Raw genomic sequence first — 17536 nt, 5'->3', positions numbered from 1 at the left:
GTTAGTCCTCGATTGTGTTCTGAACAGTGCAACTGTGTACAGTCTTCATATAAAATAAAATAAAAACCTAAAAAGCAAACAAAAACAAGCCTCTTTAAATATCAATATACTAATTAACAATATGTTGACTTTTTCTTTTTATTCACCTGGCTCCCACACTCTGACAAAGCCAAAGACTCTAGATGTTCTACGGTGTAATTCAAGTGCCTGTCCTTTAGCCCCATCTGCAGTTTTCATCATGTATCACAAAAACATCATTTTAATTCCAATGAGAATGACAATTAATGGAGCCCCAGTTAAATAAGACAGGACTTGTTTTGCTTTTGTATCTACTACAGTGTTAAACCATGAAACCAGACAGATCGGTACCTCAGTGCAGTAATCAGACCACAGCGTGGACGTGGAGAAGCCGCTGTGTCTGGGTTAGGATTTAACAAATCCAGTGACTTTTGCCCCCCGAAGCCCTGCTAGGGTGACATCCTGGGGTGTTAGAGGCTGCTCCCTGTTGAGTTTGCCCCTTGACCTCACAGCCCTCCGTCACTCCTCCACAGTCAGCCGTCTAGTTGCCGACATGGAGGGGAGGAGGAGCTCGAGAAAAAAAAGGGAAAGTTATTCAACTGTCATGAGAGCTTTTCTTTCACTAAACTGCAGAAGAAGAAGAAACAAAACAAAACTAAACAACCGGTCTCATTTGTGTTGTGTTTGAGACCATCTACGTGTGTATTGGGTGTCCACTGCTGTTCATGTGTATATGCATCCACTGCTGTCTCTATTGGGCAATTGGAGATAAGGGGTCTTAAGAGTAATTAAGCTGTGACTGGCTGCGGCCTCATTAACGCTGGCGACTTTTGGCATGACAACAGACCCACAATCACTCTAACGATGGACAACGAACTAACCATTAGAGCACAATCAACACTCGTACACACACAGACTACACCCCTAAAAAATCAGACAGCACGGCACATGACATCCCTTCTACTCAGGCTATGAACTGTATCCACAGCAGTGATTGGATACAGTTACCTACAGCTATAAAACTTCAATAAAAGAAGTAATTGAAATTTTGAATACACTGAATGTTTGTCACAAATGAAAGAAAAACAAATGCAGATGTTTGAATACATCACATAGGAAACATCCTGATGTGTATGAAAATGATATGGAGAATAAGAGTATAATTTCACATCATATCATTCACATATGGTATTTCCACAGTCTACTGTACAACTTCATATTTCTATAAAAGTGACTGATAGTTTTTTAAAGGATTGAGCAAACTGAAATGTATGTCCATGTATTTCAAGATTTCTAAATACTCTGATATGCACAGTATCTACGTGCATGTACAACTGTGTGCAACATAATAAGTGAGCAAGCGATGTCCAACTCATTGGAAAACAAACTTTTTATGATTGTTCTTGAACTTCAGGCGAGGAGAAGACGCTAACCCCATAGTCACTACTAGGAAGAACCTGACTACTGTCACAGTGGCAAAAACAACAGCTATGAGTTGCACAGATTACACACAAGTTAAAATGTATGGATGTAATGTAAACTATTCCACTGATGGGCTGACATGAAGAAAAAACATCAAATTCCTACTGATTTTTTTCACTGTCCAGTAATCCTGTGTGCAGTTACTCAACCATTACATTCATACTACCTGGTGGTGTTAATATTGTGCATGGGAAACATTTAATGCAGGCCGGTCAGAGATACCATGCTGACCCCTGTCCACCACAACATTGACACCACCAGGTGGCTGATCAGTATAATGCAAAAAGATCTTGAGGGGAATGACGCTCATTATGATCTAATCAATACCAGCACTACTGGGGTATCGTGTGAAACCTGTGATGTTAATCCAGGTATGACATCTACCCATGTCAGCAAATAACTATAACATTGTCATTACCTGTGAACCTACTGACGATTATATCAATTAAACACAACAAAAATGTTAAAATAGTGAAACATATCCCACATATTCAAATTTCTTTTGCTAAACAAAATGTAAAATGTTCAAAACATAAATAAATGTATCACACATAATGAAGTTATTTTTTAAGCAACATCTTAGCTTCTTCTGCTTTTCTGGGTTTTACATCATTTTGGCTGTTGGCATAGAACAGGAAACCTAAAAACGTCAAACGTGTTACAGGCATTTGAGATGATTATAAAAATGATTTTACAGGGTGAACCATTAGGTGAGTACATACAAACACACACCTAATATTCACCTTTAACAGTGGAGCAGGGTTCAGCTGAGGAGTGCAGCTCTGCCAGGTACTGAAGTAGTTTAATGAGAGGTTACCCTGTGTGTGTGTGTGCACTCCCCTCTCATAGGGGAGTGTTTGAGCAGGCTGGGTAATCCCTGTAAAGTCGTATAATCCCCAGGAAGAGCAAATATTACAACACGTCCCAATCAGTCACACAGAAAACCTGGTGGGAAGAATTTGGTGAGATTCACTTGTTTCTGTTTTGAAGGACAAACAGAAAGAAACACAGACAGACTGAAAGAAACTGAGATTTGGCTGCGGTTTAGTGGCCAGTGGATACCAGGTGGCTCTGAATGACAATTGGGGCCTAATTAGCATATTCAAATAGGGAAAATTAAAGTTTTTTAAAAGACAATGGCAGCTGATATGCAAAGAGAAGCTCGCCACAGACACAAACGACATACCTCAGCGGAGTGTTTGCAGCAGGATGAAGATGCATGTACGTGAGTGTGTGTGTTTGTATGTATCTCTGTCTCTGAGGAATCTCGGTCATTCCAAGCAACATTTTTGCAAACATCATAAAGCAATAAAGACAACATTTCTAAAGGCACAATGGCAGTTGTACATACACACACATACCAATAAATAAAATCCACAAACTAAAACTGTGGTCCCTTTGTGGCTCCCTCTACTTTTTAGGGCTATGGAGACCTGACAGTACAGATGCTTGTTCAAAGTCTCTGTGACTATTTTGAGCCCTGTGGTCCATTAGTGTCCTGCTGCTTCTCTAATCCTCATTCACATGTAATAGCTGACATTTCATCTTAATGTGTTAATTCATTAGCTGGGTGCTGAATGGAAAGTCTCAGTCCACAGAGACGACCGTAAGCAGACACGCTAATGAGTCTCCACACTTTGCAAAGCTTCCGGCAACTCCAAAGCTGATGCCAAGTTACCTGCTGTAAGAAAATCCCCTGGTATGCCACCAGTGACAACCTGCATTAGACATCATGGATCGGTTTAGTTTGAAACGTTATGTAACAGACCAGACAGAATAGCAAAGTTTTTGGGTCAAACACCTTAAGAAAAGAGAGAAAGAAAAAGCTAAATTTCCTAAATGCAAGCAGCTGTGCAACAAAAGCGAAAATGTTGCGAAAAGTCTGATTTAGATGAAGAAATTTCGAAGCAAACAGTAAGAAAACTTATGTATGACACAGAAAAGACCAAATCTGGTCAGGGATTTAATGCTGCTTCAAAGCAGTATTCTTAACTAACTTACCACTAAGGACTAGTAGCAATAAAAATGCAACTCTAACACAAAAAGAAAATTTAGCCACCAAACAGCACAGACTCTCGACAGACACACAGAGACAACAGACGGAGGCCCAGACAGACGGTCAAGCTATCGTTAGTCCAGTGCATCTCTGGATTTCATTCAATCAGGTTCCCTGCCCTGAAATGCTCGGGGCAAACACCCCCTCCACCAACATCACCCAAAAGCCCAGATGTGTGCGTCGTCCTCGGGACGGGGGTAGGGGATCACTCAGGATGAGGGATCTGGTTCTCGTAGGACCTGCTGCTTTCAACTACAGCTTCTTAAATCTTTGCTCTAATGTTATATGCGATAAATCAACTCTTCCTGCTTCTTCCGCTCTCCTTAAACACATCCCTCACATCATGCACATATGCATTAGGAAAATGCAGCCTGCAGAGGACTGTGTGTTCAAGGGGCAGTTGCAGGCTGGGGAGGGGGCTTCCTGTCATTTGAATTGCCCTCTACATGTGGGGTCAATATGTGCAGCGCTGAAGTGTGTGTCAGGGGTTGAGGTGGGGGCTTCTGTGGGAGCGACACCCCCTTTGTACTCCCCCCTCCCTCTGTAAAAGGCTGTATAAAGCAGATGGGGGGAGAAGCACCTTTGTCACTTTGCTCTCAGACACAGAGACAATCACACTCTCACTGGACACACAGACACTCTGGACGCTTGCAATCCTCGGGCACATACTGAGAAAAGAGGCACTCCCGGGTACTGGATCCTCCCCGTGCTGGGCCTTCTGGTTGGACTGAAAGAGAGGAGAAGAGACATACAGCTGAACCACACCGAGCATCACCAGTCCGGTCCGGATCAGAGCCTCTGGGACTGTCCAGACCTTTGGAAACTTAGCTGCAGCCCAGCCATGAAGATCTTCAACCTGCTCTACCTGCTCCTGCTGCTCGCGGCCGTTGCAGCCCCAGTCTCCTCTTCCAGACCAGGTAAGCATCCCAAAAACCTCGTCGTCCACATTTCCCTCCCGGTCCAGCTTTGTTAGACCCGATCCTGAGAGGTCCAGGTCCACAGTGTAAACAGCGGCGCAAGTAACCATGGCAACAGCAGGCCCACTTTCAATTTAAGCTAAATTAATTAGCTTAATGTTCACTGATAAAAACACACCAAGATGAAATAAATAGGTGCAATTTACTTTAAACTTTTATAAAAGTAAAGTCAGTTTTATTAATGGGTACATTTAGACAGAGGTGACGGTAAAATACTAAATGATATAAAAGTTAACCAGTTAGCTTCACCGTCCGTTAGCTAAACTCTCTTTGGAACTAGCTTAAAGCAGTAGTTCAAATATACTTAAAACTAATTTATTTACTATATATTTAGTATATATTTAGTATGTGGTATTGTTAAAAAGTCATAATACTCTTGGTAATGCCACATGGTACGATCCCGTCTTGTTTTACAAATTGTAATTATGATGGTTTGTGTCAACTTTACTGTTAGCATAAAAAAAAAACTAACTACGAAAAGATGAAAACTAAACTAAAAAAGGTGCAAATTAAGTGTAGTTGAGCACAATTACAAAGAAAGATCGTATTTCGTTTATAAATATTTATGCGGTATAATAAGATGGTCTAAAACAGCGTTAATTACCTTGCGAAAATGCGTTTGGTGGGAGATTTTCTGCAGAAAAGTACGATTATCACTCGGACTTTAGGATCATTTTCCACATTTTAAGATTTTAAAAAGCTCTCTCCAAATGTTTGGGTCTTAACTTACCGCCTGTTGGAGCAGGTGCACTTGATCCAGCACCAAATCTGCTCCTCGGCCGTGCGCCAGGGAGCCAGCTGTAGGAAAAAAGGGGGTTTGGGGACGTGATTAGGTTCATGTGACGATGGAGAAGAGAGGATGATGAGGGAGGAAGAGGGAGGAAGAGGGGACGAGAGGTGAGCCGAGCGCCGCCGGGGATGGCGCAGCGATCCTAGCGAGCCCCCTTTGTCCTCGGCTGGAAGGCCCTCCGGTGCGCCTTTGTTAGCCACGGTGTTAAAACGCCATGCAAATCCCCGAGCTTTATTAACATGACATGGAGAAGCGGTGCCAAGTGTAAAGAAACGTGCCTTCAGGCGTGGGGAGCAGCTTCTTTCAGAGGGACCCGGGGGTCGCCGAGGAGGGGGAGTCATAAAGTCATCTGGCAGTTTATCTCTTCCTGGGCTTGGCTTGCAGTCTGTGAACCGCAGGAGTCAAAGTGGATTTATTAGGGACGTTTAAAAATAATCATGTGTTAGCTCTGCGTCCCAGTTTATTAGGAGGAGGGGGTCGACCTGCTGTTGGCAAAGAGGTTCAAACCACAAAATGCATGAAAGTGGGCTTTTCTACAGTCAGCTGAGGAAAGGTTGGACCATAACAAGGGGCTTTGTTAGTTTCGAAATTAACCTTACTTGGAAAACTGTGAATTTTAGAGGATGTTTGATGCATTCGTGGTACTTAAAGACACACTGAGTTTATTTGCCTCCATTTGGTGGTGATTAGACCTGTCAGGTGATATCCAGGACTGCACCAGCAGACATAAATCTGGCTTAAAAGGACCCATACATCTTAAACTACATTTGATAAACAGTTAATTTTCCTTTTAGCCCAACTTAAGGCTCCTTATCTAGTGTCTCACCTCATATTAAAACCTTTTCTTCTTGTTTTTTTGCAGACTTCCTGAACCTAAGGAGAAAGTATCACAGACACCACTGTCCACACAGACGCTGTCTGCCTCTGCACTCCAGAGTACCCTTCCCCTAAGGTAAGACGGTGCAATCATACATGTGTTTCTGTGTAAAACAGAGGATATGAGCCGAGCTGCTGGATACATGGAACAAAACCAGGTCACAAAGCTGGCAGGTGGCACTTAAGTAGGTGTGTGTGATTAGTGGCAGAGGTGTGTAATCACGCAGAACAGGAGAGCAGAGGGAAAAAGTTTCAGACATAAATCTCACTAACGATGAAGAGGAAGGCTTTAGTGCTATGATGAGTGTGTGTGGAGGGAGGGGAAGTTTCAGGTTTAATACTGACTCCTGTACATTCCCAGTTGCTTTAAACATCTGAAGTTCAAACACTAACGGCTGTATTTTTTTTCCAATTACAGGTTGGCGAACAAGAACGTGGGCGACCCAGGGAGAGAAACTGGACTATGAAGCAACTGCAGTGTGTGGTACAAACGCCATGGATGGATCCTAGTGCCAAGACACAGACTGTGAAGTGGAGAAAAAAAAAAAGGGACTCCATGAAATGCCATCCAAAGACTATCATGTATATGTAGCTGTTCATACATGACCTGCAGAAGAGCTTCGGCTTTTGGACTTGTCCTTGAATTCATAACAAACAAACAAAAATAAGGGTATAAAATAGTATAAAACGGGAAATGTTACCCGTATGGCAGTTTGGTGGACACAGTTCTGGGTTTCTCCAGCTGCAAGCAACTTCACACCTCATCTTAACAATCCAGTACTACGTTTACTGTCGTGGACAAAGAGGATGGAGCGGAAACATCATATATTTTAAAGACTTGGTTTAAAAGCTACGGACCAAAGAGCTGGAAACATCATAGTGAGTGCAGCTACGATGAACGGCATCCACATATTATTCCTACAAAGGGTTTATAATGCATGTATGCACTTCAAATGTTTATTCGATTACATTTTAAACTTTTTAATAAAAAATCTATAAATGACCTATTTTGTTTCTACTTTGTGAGTGTGTGTGACAAACAGTTCTATGACAACAGATTTTTAACCAGGCTTAGTGTCACTTTCAGTATGACCAGAGTAAAAATCTTAACATGCGTAAGTCCAAGATCACAAGATCAAGCAGGGATCCTGATACCTGCAGTACTCTGAATACGTTCCAGCTGAAGCCACATGGGAAAGAAGTCGTAAATGTTGTGTTCCCTGTGGAGTTACGGACACAGGAGAATAAAGGAATCACAATGGGGAGCAGGCAATGAGGGCTCAAATGACGTCATTCATATTTCGTTAACGAAGATTCCCGTGACTCTTTAAATTTGCCCCAGAAAAAGAGAGGTGGGAAAAGGCATTCACACCACTTAATGTTGACACTCCTATTGTTTGGGCTTCTCCTTATACAAGATAAACGCTTAGTACAAAACAGTAGCCACTTGCTGGGATTTCACTCAAGGGTCAAAAGCTTTAAACGAATGGAACAAAACATGGGAATATTAAAGATTTATTGGAATCCAATCACAAATATACAAACTCATTGAACAAACAAAGAAAAGAACTCACCATATTACGCGTTTACACACATTCAGACAGATAAAACAGCACTTAAACATTTTCACACTTCTCTATCTGATTTGACCCTGATAAATTAGAACCTCTCCCAGCTGCTCTTTCAGTGCAAATTACCTCTAAAACTATTTTTGCCTCTTCTGTGTGTCTCAAAGTAACACAAGCGGCAGCGTACACGGATCACTGGGGGTCGTAAAAGAGTGATAAAAACCCCTCACCTCTGATCTGTGACCCATGACTCCTCTCCTCCTCCTCCTCCTCCTCCTCCTCCCACTTTGCCTCCTTAACTGTCCTCCACTTTCAGCTCACCTCCTCTTGTGTTATCTCTCCATCTCAGGTGAGAAGCCTTTACACAGAAGCCGGCCTGTCTCAGTCTGTGCGTACAGGTGCATTTATCTACTTGAGTCTTTTATCCCGTGGTTCTTGTAGCTTTAGTCTCTTCTTTTAAACTCACAGATCCTCTCTCAGGGTGTTAAAATGATTGGGCTCTTTCTCCTGAATGGCGTCTTCAGTGGAGAGAGTGTCGGCTGGCTCACACAAAGAAGGAGGAGGCCGGACTGTGGTCAGTGCTGAGCAGTGAGATTGAGCAGCCTCTTGCTCAGTAAGGTGTTGTGCTGTTTCAAGTACTCTATCAGGTCAGCCTGCTTCTCTACCACCTCCTCCAGACTGGAGCCCTCTCTGCGGCACATGAAAAACAGCATGTTAGCTCTTTCCACACATTGAATCTGGAGCACTGAACTGTAACTGGGGTGGAGAATGAAAGGAACTGATTTTGCGAGGTAGATTGTTCCTAGATAATGCAGATTTCCCTGACATTTTTATAGCCTTTCATAAGAGCACAAAACAGAAACTAACATAAAATGGCCTGCCTATATACATAAATAAGCAGGCGGAATAAAAAAAAAACCTGGAAGCAGTATCTACTATCATAGCAAAGTAAAATCTTGACTCATATTTCTAAAACTAGCCAGAGTTTGGAGAAATTCCATTATTGCCCTGCTGCGGCCATTTTTTCACAATTGGACAACATATTGCTGTCAGCAATGACATACTAGTTACTGTTTGCTAATATGATGTCTGTACAACATTCAGATCCTGAATTTATAGACAGAAATTAATGATCTGCTGTGATTTTTCATTTTTTACTTGACCCACCAAAATGAGAGGACAAATTAGTTAATCTATGTCACGGTTTACTTAATTTTTACAGAGAAGCAATGTAAATATAAAAATTAAACACTTTCAGCTACAGATCAGTGTATGCAGGTGAAACATGTGTACCTGAAGCCCGTTTCAGTTGGTAGACTCGTGACACTGTAGCTGTGTGAATGCTCTTCTTGGCTCACATCTGGTGCCGCTCGCCTGCTGTTGAATCGTCTCACCTGGACTAGAAACACAAATAAAAAACACTTCAAGCAGCTGCTCATAAAGACGCAGTGAGAGCTTTCTTACAAATGTTAATCACTCAGGTGAGAGACAACGCACATTTGTTTCTTTTACTGTTTTCCATCCCTCTCTGTCTCCTAAACACACATGGGCTGTTATATCCTGCACTTAGTCCTTATGGGCTGCCATATCCTGCACTCAGACCTCTAATTCTCACACCCTAAACATATACCTTTACACAAGGGGTGGGGTTAACAGCAAGGTGAGGCTATAGAGGATACAGATGCAGTGGCAAGAGGAACCATAGCTAAAATATGGGAGATGTTGGTGCTGTTTAATTGAGATAAGGTCACGGTGACAGTGTGTGTATGTGTAAGGAAGGGCAGGGGGAGGAGTATTGATAAGACTGATAGTCATTAGTCAGAGGAAATTGTCTTTACATTGCTTCAGTGTAGCATCTCAACTTCCACACTCACAAAGAACCCAAAGAAATTCTGCACATTCCTGCATTATGAGGCTCTGAACCTGTGTGTGTGTGTAAATAAAATGACGGTAAGCAAGAATGTGTGAGAGAAAGGAATTCCTGAGAGGCAGAGAAATAACCCGGTGGAGTAAAAGAACAGTAGAAGGTAAAAGGAGCCTGTGAGAAGTTGTTGCAACAAACAATGGAGAAAAGCAAATTGTTGTCAAATTATTCAAAGAAACATCAACAAATGCTAAAATATAACAGTTTCTCAAATGTTCATCCATGAAAAGCCTTTAAAATGCTACTGATATTTATTTTTTGTGCCTTTTTCCATTTCCTTTAATACGACCGGTCTCTGTTGAGTCTCTTTTTAATTAAAACCATTCAGTGTGTACATGCCTCAGTAATTTGTAATATAGCACTGCTGTGTCATGTAATGTTGAGTACTGTGTGTTTGCTAATTAGGTTGTGTTTACTCTCTGTTTTTAGTCATGGTTTTACAAAGATGACTTATTAACTAAGACAAATAATAATAAAAAAGTGCATATGGAATGAAGTATTGCTCCTTTAGAAAAGGGTGAAACTGATTCATTAAATTAGCAGACGTTCAGTGTATTACAGCAGGGGCCCAAAAAACAGATACGCTAGCGTGGATAGATGAATGGATGATGGGAGCAGTGTGAGAGAAGTGACACATTTCACACATCCCTGTTAGAAACTCTCACACTCCTGGACAGACAATGCTCAGACCTGGTCTACTCAGATCTGAGAAGCTTCAATGCTCCTTCCAGAAGTGCACATTTCCAGGTGATAACAGTGCAGCTGCAGAGGTGCTTACAGCTAATGTTACCACACATGGTGCCATGTACCGCTAGAACTGAAATCAAAGAAGTAGAAGGAAATGGATCGCAACAATCCCATTGACAGATTCAGTTTTAAAAGGGAGCAAAGACCACTTTCAGTTCAAAGTGGTTTGTGCAGTCAGGTCTAGTTTATATAATTCTCCTCCTACTGAGCATGTGTAGAGGACAAATGAGAAAACTAGTCACAAAGATTAAGGAAAGACGAAACACTAAACCATTTCTTTTTGTTTACAGAAGGCAGACAACTAGAATCCAAGTGAAAGTTTAGTCATCACTTTGTCACAGAACAAACAAATAAAAAAAAAAGAGACAGTATCAGTGATGAGATGTTTGTACAGACATTGTTTTCCGGCTTTTAAAATTGAAATGCTCCTCTACCGCCAGGTGTTTCTACAAAGCTTTCCCCACACTCACTACACCTTCAGGCCCTCGTTAAAAATGATAATAACAGGCACAAATAAAAAAAAAAAATATTACAAATTTACTATAACTTGGTGTATCATGCATCATCTGTCTGTAATTATGTTAATACAGATTTATCATATGAGATATTGTGGTTTACAACTGGCTGGTCTAGAATTCTAATTTTACAAAAGTTTAAAGTATAAGCTTTGTTTGTGGAGAAGAATTCAATTATTTGATAATGTCATGAATATCTTAATTCAAAGTTAATGCTGTGATAGTTATTGTGTACAAATTCCCCACCTCAGCACAGACCTACAGTCATCAAACAAGGGTGAATGACAACGACCATGTGTTCGCACACACTCCATGTCATACAGTACATGGGGTTTGTGTGTGATAGCAGTACCCTGTAGGTATCTGTATCAGTGTGTGTCTGTGTGTTACCCCTGTGCCCTGCAGTGCTTACACTGACTCCTGGTCAGGCAGTGGAGAGAGATGTATTCTAAGTTGAGCCTTTGAAGGCCAAGGCATAGCTTTGATGTGCATAGAGGTCTATAGAGCAGAGTGCATTCATGTTAAAATGAGAGAGGCAGAAACATACAGCAAACCTCAAAGACACACACACGGACACACACACACGCACTTACAATCGGCACGCACTTCAAAGAGAAGCTAAACGAGGCCTTCCTGTATGGACTTCATAGCCGCAGGCATTAGATCTGGCCCTGTGCCTGTCTGTCTGCTCTAACAAGAGACTTATTCTTTTCATGATCTTGCTGATGTCACCTTGACTCTGCATTAGTCAGAGTGTGTGTGACTGTGTGTGTGTGTGTGTGTGTGCGCTTGTGTTTCGTGCTTTAAAAGGGTTTGCACTGCAAGGCGTCGCTCGGTTTGTGTCGTGCCTCACTGCCCTGATCTGAGCAGGAATGCGACGGGCGAACAGAGATCCCCCCTCACACAGTGGATCACCCTCACTGTAAACACAGGGACAATGCGTGTGAGCATCTCTGTTTGTGTGTGTGTGTGTGTGTGTGTGTTTCCCTGTGTTTGGGTGGAGTGGGCTAAGTTCTACCCTTTGGCTAAGTTAAATCCTAATGCATCTTATCTTCTCTCCTTGCTTCTCTGGTATCTCGATCTCCAATCTGTGCCCTTCAGCTGCCAAACACACCTTTAATATGAATTTCCTTTCAATACAGCTTCTTCAATATCAATATCCTCTGATACAGCATCTTTACAGAGCTTTTCCTTTGCACAGTGAGAGAAACGCCAGCAGTATGCCAGCGTGTTGTACCATCTGTCAGTGATACCCATCTGTTGTGAGAAAAAAAACTTTTGATATAACATGAATTTTTTTCCTTAAAGCTTTATTTCTATTAGTATTAGTAAAATCCTCTCCAATGCATTTTGGAAACAAAGCAAATCTAGTCTTGAATTAGCTGAAGGTCCATGCTGCTAATACAATATTCATTTAATGGAAAAGTCTTTTATGACTTTATTTAATGTGTAGTTGCCATATCACAGAATAATGTATCAGCAGAGCAGCAAGGCCTTTGTTTCTTTAAAGTTCACAGTTTTCTGTGAGGCACATGCATTACTCCTTTAACTTTGGAACAATCAAAGAACGCTGCAAATTTAGGAGGTTTCCTAAATTTCAATAGCCCACAAGTTAATTACATTGACACTCTAATTTAGCATTGATAAGGTATACAGATAGGTAAATATACACTTAATTAAAGGTTTATTAAACTATATAATGAAGTTGTAAGGAGATGATTGTGTTTATTGTCTCTGTCAACAACTAGAGGTATATTAGAAGACAATAAAACAGTTGTTATACAGTAAAATTAAGGCTGCTGACAAATGCAGTACATTTAATCAACACATAAAGTCTGCAGTGTATCTGCTTAAAGCTACTGCATTTTATGTTACATGTCATTTATTAAATGTTAATTGCTTATAAAAAGCTAAAAAAAGGGGTTAAACAAAATAGCTGAAAAGTGTAACAACAAACCAGTTACTAATTACAGATACGAGCAGCTGCCATCATGGCAAACACAGTCTGAACAACTTCTCAGTAGGTCCTGTGTCACATGACTTGTCTGCAGCATGCTGGCTCTCCAATGCTGCAAACAACACTTCAGTCATAAGCTTAATTCTGACTAGCTCACTGTGTTATCGTTTGTTAATTAATTCTAATTCAATACTGCATTGCTGCCATGGCTTAATCATACAATGGCAAAAAAAATGTATGTGAACCTTTTGAATGTTTGTGGTTTTCTGCATTAATCTGTCATAAAACATAAAAGTAGTATTGACAAATATGATGTGCCTAAAATAATAAATAATAAAAGAAATCAAGGGTAAAGAGAAAAAGACAATAGACGTATGAGTACTGACAAAGTTTGCATGGTTTTATCAGAATGGAAACAAAAAAATCAGCACTTCTACACAGAAACAGAGAGGGATAGAGGGAGGGAGGACAGAAGGCTGAATGGATGATTGTCATGCTGTCGAGTCTGAAAAGGGCAGGGCAGTTATTGTGATGCGAATGTGCTAAGATAGAGAGTGGGGGTAGTTTGTGTGTAATGTAATATGCAGGGTGTGTCGCCCCATATATCACTATTGACATTGCTACTAACATCCACATGAAATCTGAATCTGGAATAGTGCCATCTTAATTAGATTCAACAAATTCTCAGAGAAAAGACGTAGCATTCAGCTACTACATTTATTAATACTTTGGGCAAATGCCAATGTGGGCACATTGCATGTTAAAAAACAGCTTTAGAAAAGAAGTGATTTATTATGTAATCAATTTGTTAAGACGTACAGTAGGTCTTGTTTATTGGTCATGTGTAAAATAAGCTGCTACTGCTGCTGCTTGTTTTGCTTTCACTGAAAATCTAAACTGTTGCAGCATTACAGTTTTAAATAACAACAACAATAATAATAATACTTGATACTTTTGATAATTCAGGTTGATCTATGTAAAAATATGTATATTTCTATGCTGTTTTCAGTGTGTACCTTTTTAGTTGACTTCTACGGGGGAAGGGGCGTTAGGCTAGAAAAGTGAAAACTGATGGGGGTGTTGTTTGATGAGATTGGACATGGGCCTTTGTGATTGGCCGTACACATTTCGTTTTCTCTTTTGAAGAGGACAGTATGAATGTGCAAGCTGATACTTAAAATAATAGAATAGGAAATAATACAACTACATAAAAGTTTGCATTGAAGTAATGCAATTACCTGTATAGTAGAGCAAGCATGTAACACCCACTAAGAGCTCCAGCCCAAGGATGCTGAGTAACAGGTAGGTGCGCACAGTCTGTGATAATCCAGCAACCAGAACAACCAACAGCAAAACATTCCCTGGAAACAAACAACAACGACACATTTGTTCTTTAGCTTTACTGCCACCTGGTGGAGAAAACTGGCCTTTACCACTACTCTCTCTTTTGGCACCCTAAAACTCCATTCCCATTTATGTCCCATAAATTATTAATATAAACATAACTTGTAAATCAGCCATTGTATTTTGTATCATTTGTTCACTAACAACGCATGTGAGTAGTACCTGCAGAGTGTATGGTGAGTGGCAGCTCTTTTAATCCCTGCATCTGTCTGTAGAACTGCAGGTATCCTCGCCTTCTGGCTCGGTTGTGATGGTGCTGCATGCACCAAGTAAACAACAGCAGCACCAGCCATAAACACACCTTCCCGTAGACAATGGCACTTTCCCCTGATGCATTACCCAACACACTCGAACATACTTCCTCCTGGCCAAATTTCAACATACACAGCACTGCTACACACACTGACAACACCACATAGAGAACCTGAAAAGAAGGACAGAGTAGGGGAAGTGAGCAATGCATCCAGTTGAAAATAAGAATAATCCAGCACATAGAACCGCTATTATTACACAGAAAATAAGTTACTTTCAATAAGCAATTTGAAATGAAGGGGTTTCTTTTTCCAAATAAATTCAAAATATATTCAAAGAAATAATATAAATCAATGTAAAGCAGCAAAACCTAAAATTAGAGAAACTACAACATGTAAATGATCTCGTATTTCTGGCTATAGAACAAATTAGAATTAATTGAGAATCAAAATAGATGAACATTATTTTTTGTCAATAGACTTGATTTCTAGTTTCACCTCTAAATTATTGTGGCAAAAATATCACAATAAAACAGCACTATGAAACAAAAATTCACTGTGACACTTAGTATCAGTTTATTTAGATACTAGAGTTTATACTTTTTTCCCTAATCTTGCACAAATGTGGACAAAGTTTGATTAGATAAGGAATAATCTCATCACCACATTGTTTGTAAAAGTGTGTGTTTGTGTGTGTGCATATCTTACATGCAGCAGAGACAGTAGGCCAGCATAACAGTGTGTTGGTAGAGTCTGAAACTCTCTCTTGATGGCAGTGTGAAGGGCGTCCGCAGAGATCAGCGGTCCATCCACTAAGTCTTCCTCAGTACTTCGTGTCAAATCTGCCCAGGTGCCTGCCTGATGAACATATTACGTTAATCTACTGATTGGTACTACTACTTGTTCCAGCACATCAATGACTTGTCCTATAGTTAAACAGCTATAACATTTACTTTTGTGATGTCTAAGATGTTCAGTTTTTACAGCTGTTAAATTAAAGCCACTTTTAACCGATACTGACAAGTGGTCGATCCACAATAACACATCATAATTTATTAGTTCTGTAAAGAAAGTAAAAAGTACAATAGCCTATTCATAAAAGTAGTGAAGTAAAAGTAAGGAAATACTCAAGTAAAGTACAATGACTCATCACTGCAGTTTTCTGCCAAAAGATTAGACTGTATAATTCAAACATACTGTATCTGAAAGAGAAAGATAAACTGAGGAAACAAGAATCTGTTTAATCTGAACCACAACAACCAGTTCAAGAGTGATACAGAAAACAGGAAACAGATGACAAACCACGAGATAATCGACTGCAGTTTTCCAGTCAGAGACTTTTAGGACCAATGTTTATCATTTTTAAAAGACCACTGTTGCAATAGGACATATTTTTTTAAATTAGCGTTATATTGTGTTGTGTTTAGCTGACAGGTCTAAGCTAGCTCCCAGGCTCACTGCCACAGACGTTACGAGCTAACAATGGACATGACAACACGTTTAACATTTATTTATCTACATATGAACATACAACATAAAGCACGGATACCTTTGAGTCCATTTTGTTGTGATATCTCGACGTTTCTAAAGAGCAAGTGAGCAGACAACAACGAACATTAGCTTACATGCTATCTTTGAAAGGGGCGGCAAGTAAAAGTTAGTAAACTTCCGGTTCCCCTGCTTTATAGTCCCGTTTCCTGATGAACTTTGATTCCTAGCACAATAGTTCCGGAAGATCTGGAACTATTGTTGAAGATCTCTTCTTCTTGCAATTTTTCTTTTAACCAATATTAGAACTACAAGGAGCTGAAAAATTCAAATAATTTAAAGTATCATGCAACCCTGTGCAATAGTCTTAGGATCATATCATCTTTGTGAATACTATGACAGCAGTCTTTGATGCAAATGTATTGTGTAGATGCTGTGTTGTATTAAATAGCTTCACATCTGTGTATGATATCGTAGAAAAACAAAAAGGTCTCCTTGGGAAATATGCCTTCCTTATAAAGATGTGTAATCTGGAATATTCACTCAGATCTGCCCTGTAAATCCTACTGTGTACTGCAGAAAAAGTGTGCTGTGCAGGTGAAAGAGAGGTCAATCTGTGTCTTCTCTTCAGTAGTGAGAGAGGGGATTTCCCAGTTAGAGAGCGTGTGTGACTGCTACTGTATGACATGTAGTATGGTTCTGAGAGTGTCCGATGGGTGGTACACATGTATGAATGTTGCTTAAAATCAATAAAGCCTGAATACAGGCGGTGTCAATAAACCGAACCTCACTTTTGAACACACATGAAAACCAGTGACAGCATGATGACGTGATGATTAAAGCAATTAAAAGGTACATAATTTTTTTTGTCTTGTTTGCAGAAACTTTAAAAAAGTTGACTTTACTTTCATTGAAAACATTGGCAACATGAAATATTCACATTTAGGAATTAAGTAGTGAGTGTTTTGCGTTTGTGCCTAAAATTATTTAAACAACAAATATCAGTTGTTGCCATTAACTTTTTGTCAGTCAATTTATCAACTAATCTGCTGTGTATACTGGGAACTATTAAGGGACGAACAAGAGATTTCTTCCCTGGGGCCCTTCGGGAGTTAAATCCAACCTTGGCCAGGCTGGGTTTAATGGGCGAAGCTGTTGGCTGCCCCGGGGCTGCAGAAATCTTAGGCCCCCAGGATAGGCTTAGGTTAGTTTGCGCTCATTTAAATAAATATTACCAAAAGACATTATCACCTGATGTGATAAGAGTCTTTAGGTGCTCGGTTACCCGATGTTGTCGAAATCTTTTCTGTGAACATTTTGAGTTAATAGGCTCGTTTTCTGCTCAGATCTTCACACAGGTTGATGCTGACATGTATACATGTGTCTCTAATATATTTATTTTCCTGTATATGAAGAAGGCACATAATAATCCATTAACAAATTTTTTTCAGTATCTGAAAAATAACTAGAAGCTGAACCTGCT

General features: G+C 40.2%; 1 protein-coding gene across 1 annotated transcript; it reads right to left on the bottom strand.

The window, feature by feature from the left end:
• Window positions 1–8225: 8225 nt before the first annotated feature.
• tmem192 (transmembrane protein 192) lies at window positions 8226–16236 on the bottom strand. Its single transcript, XM_026360948.1, has 6 exons — window positions 16115–16236; window positions 15274–15423; window positions 14477–14738; window positions 14149–14271; window positions 9061–9166; window positions 8226–8457 (listed from the first exon to the last, which is right to left on the bottom strand). The coding sequence occupies exons 1-6, from the start codon at window positions 16124–16126 to the stop codon at window positions 8343–8345; spliced, it is 768 nt and encodes a 255-aa protein (XP_026216733.1). The 5' UTR covers window positions 16127–16236; the 3' UTR covers window positions 8226–8342.
• Window positions 16237–17536: the final 1300 nt, after the last annotated feature.

Source organism: Anabas testudineus, chromosome 1 (assembly GCF_900324465.2).
Source record: "Anabas testudineus chromosome 1, fAnaTes1.2, whole genome shotgun sequence".
Lineage (NCBI taxonomy): Eukaryota > Metazoa > Chordata > Actinopteri > Anabantiformes > Anabantidae > Anabas > Anabas testudineus.
Note: the sequence above shows the minus strand (reverse complement) of the source record. Positions and strands in the feature narration are given on the sequence as shown.

Coding starts and splice junctions, on each gene's coding strand:
- tmem192 (XM_026360948.1), bottom strand. Junction 14,739..15,273: donor GCCTACTGTCTCTGCTGCAT/GTAAGATATGCA, acceptor CCTTCTTTTCAG/GTTCTCTATGTGGTGTTGTC. Junction 8,458..9,060: donor CCAACTGAAACGGGCTTCAG/GTACACATGTTT, acceptor CATGTGCCGCAG/AGAGGGCTCCAGTCTGGAGG.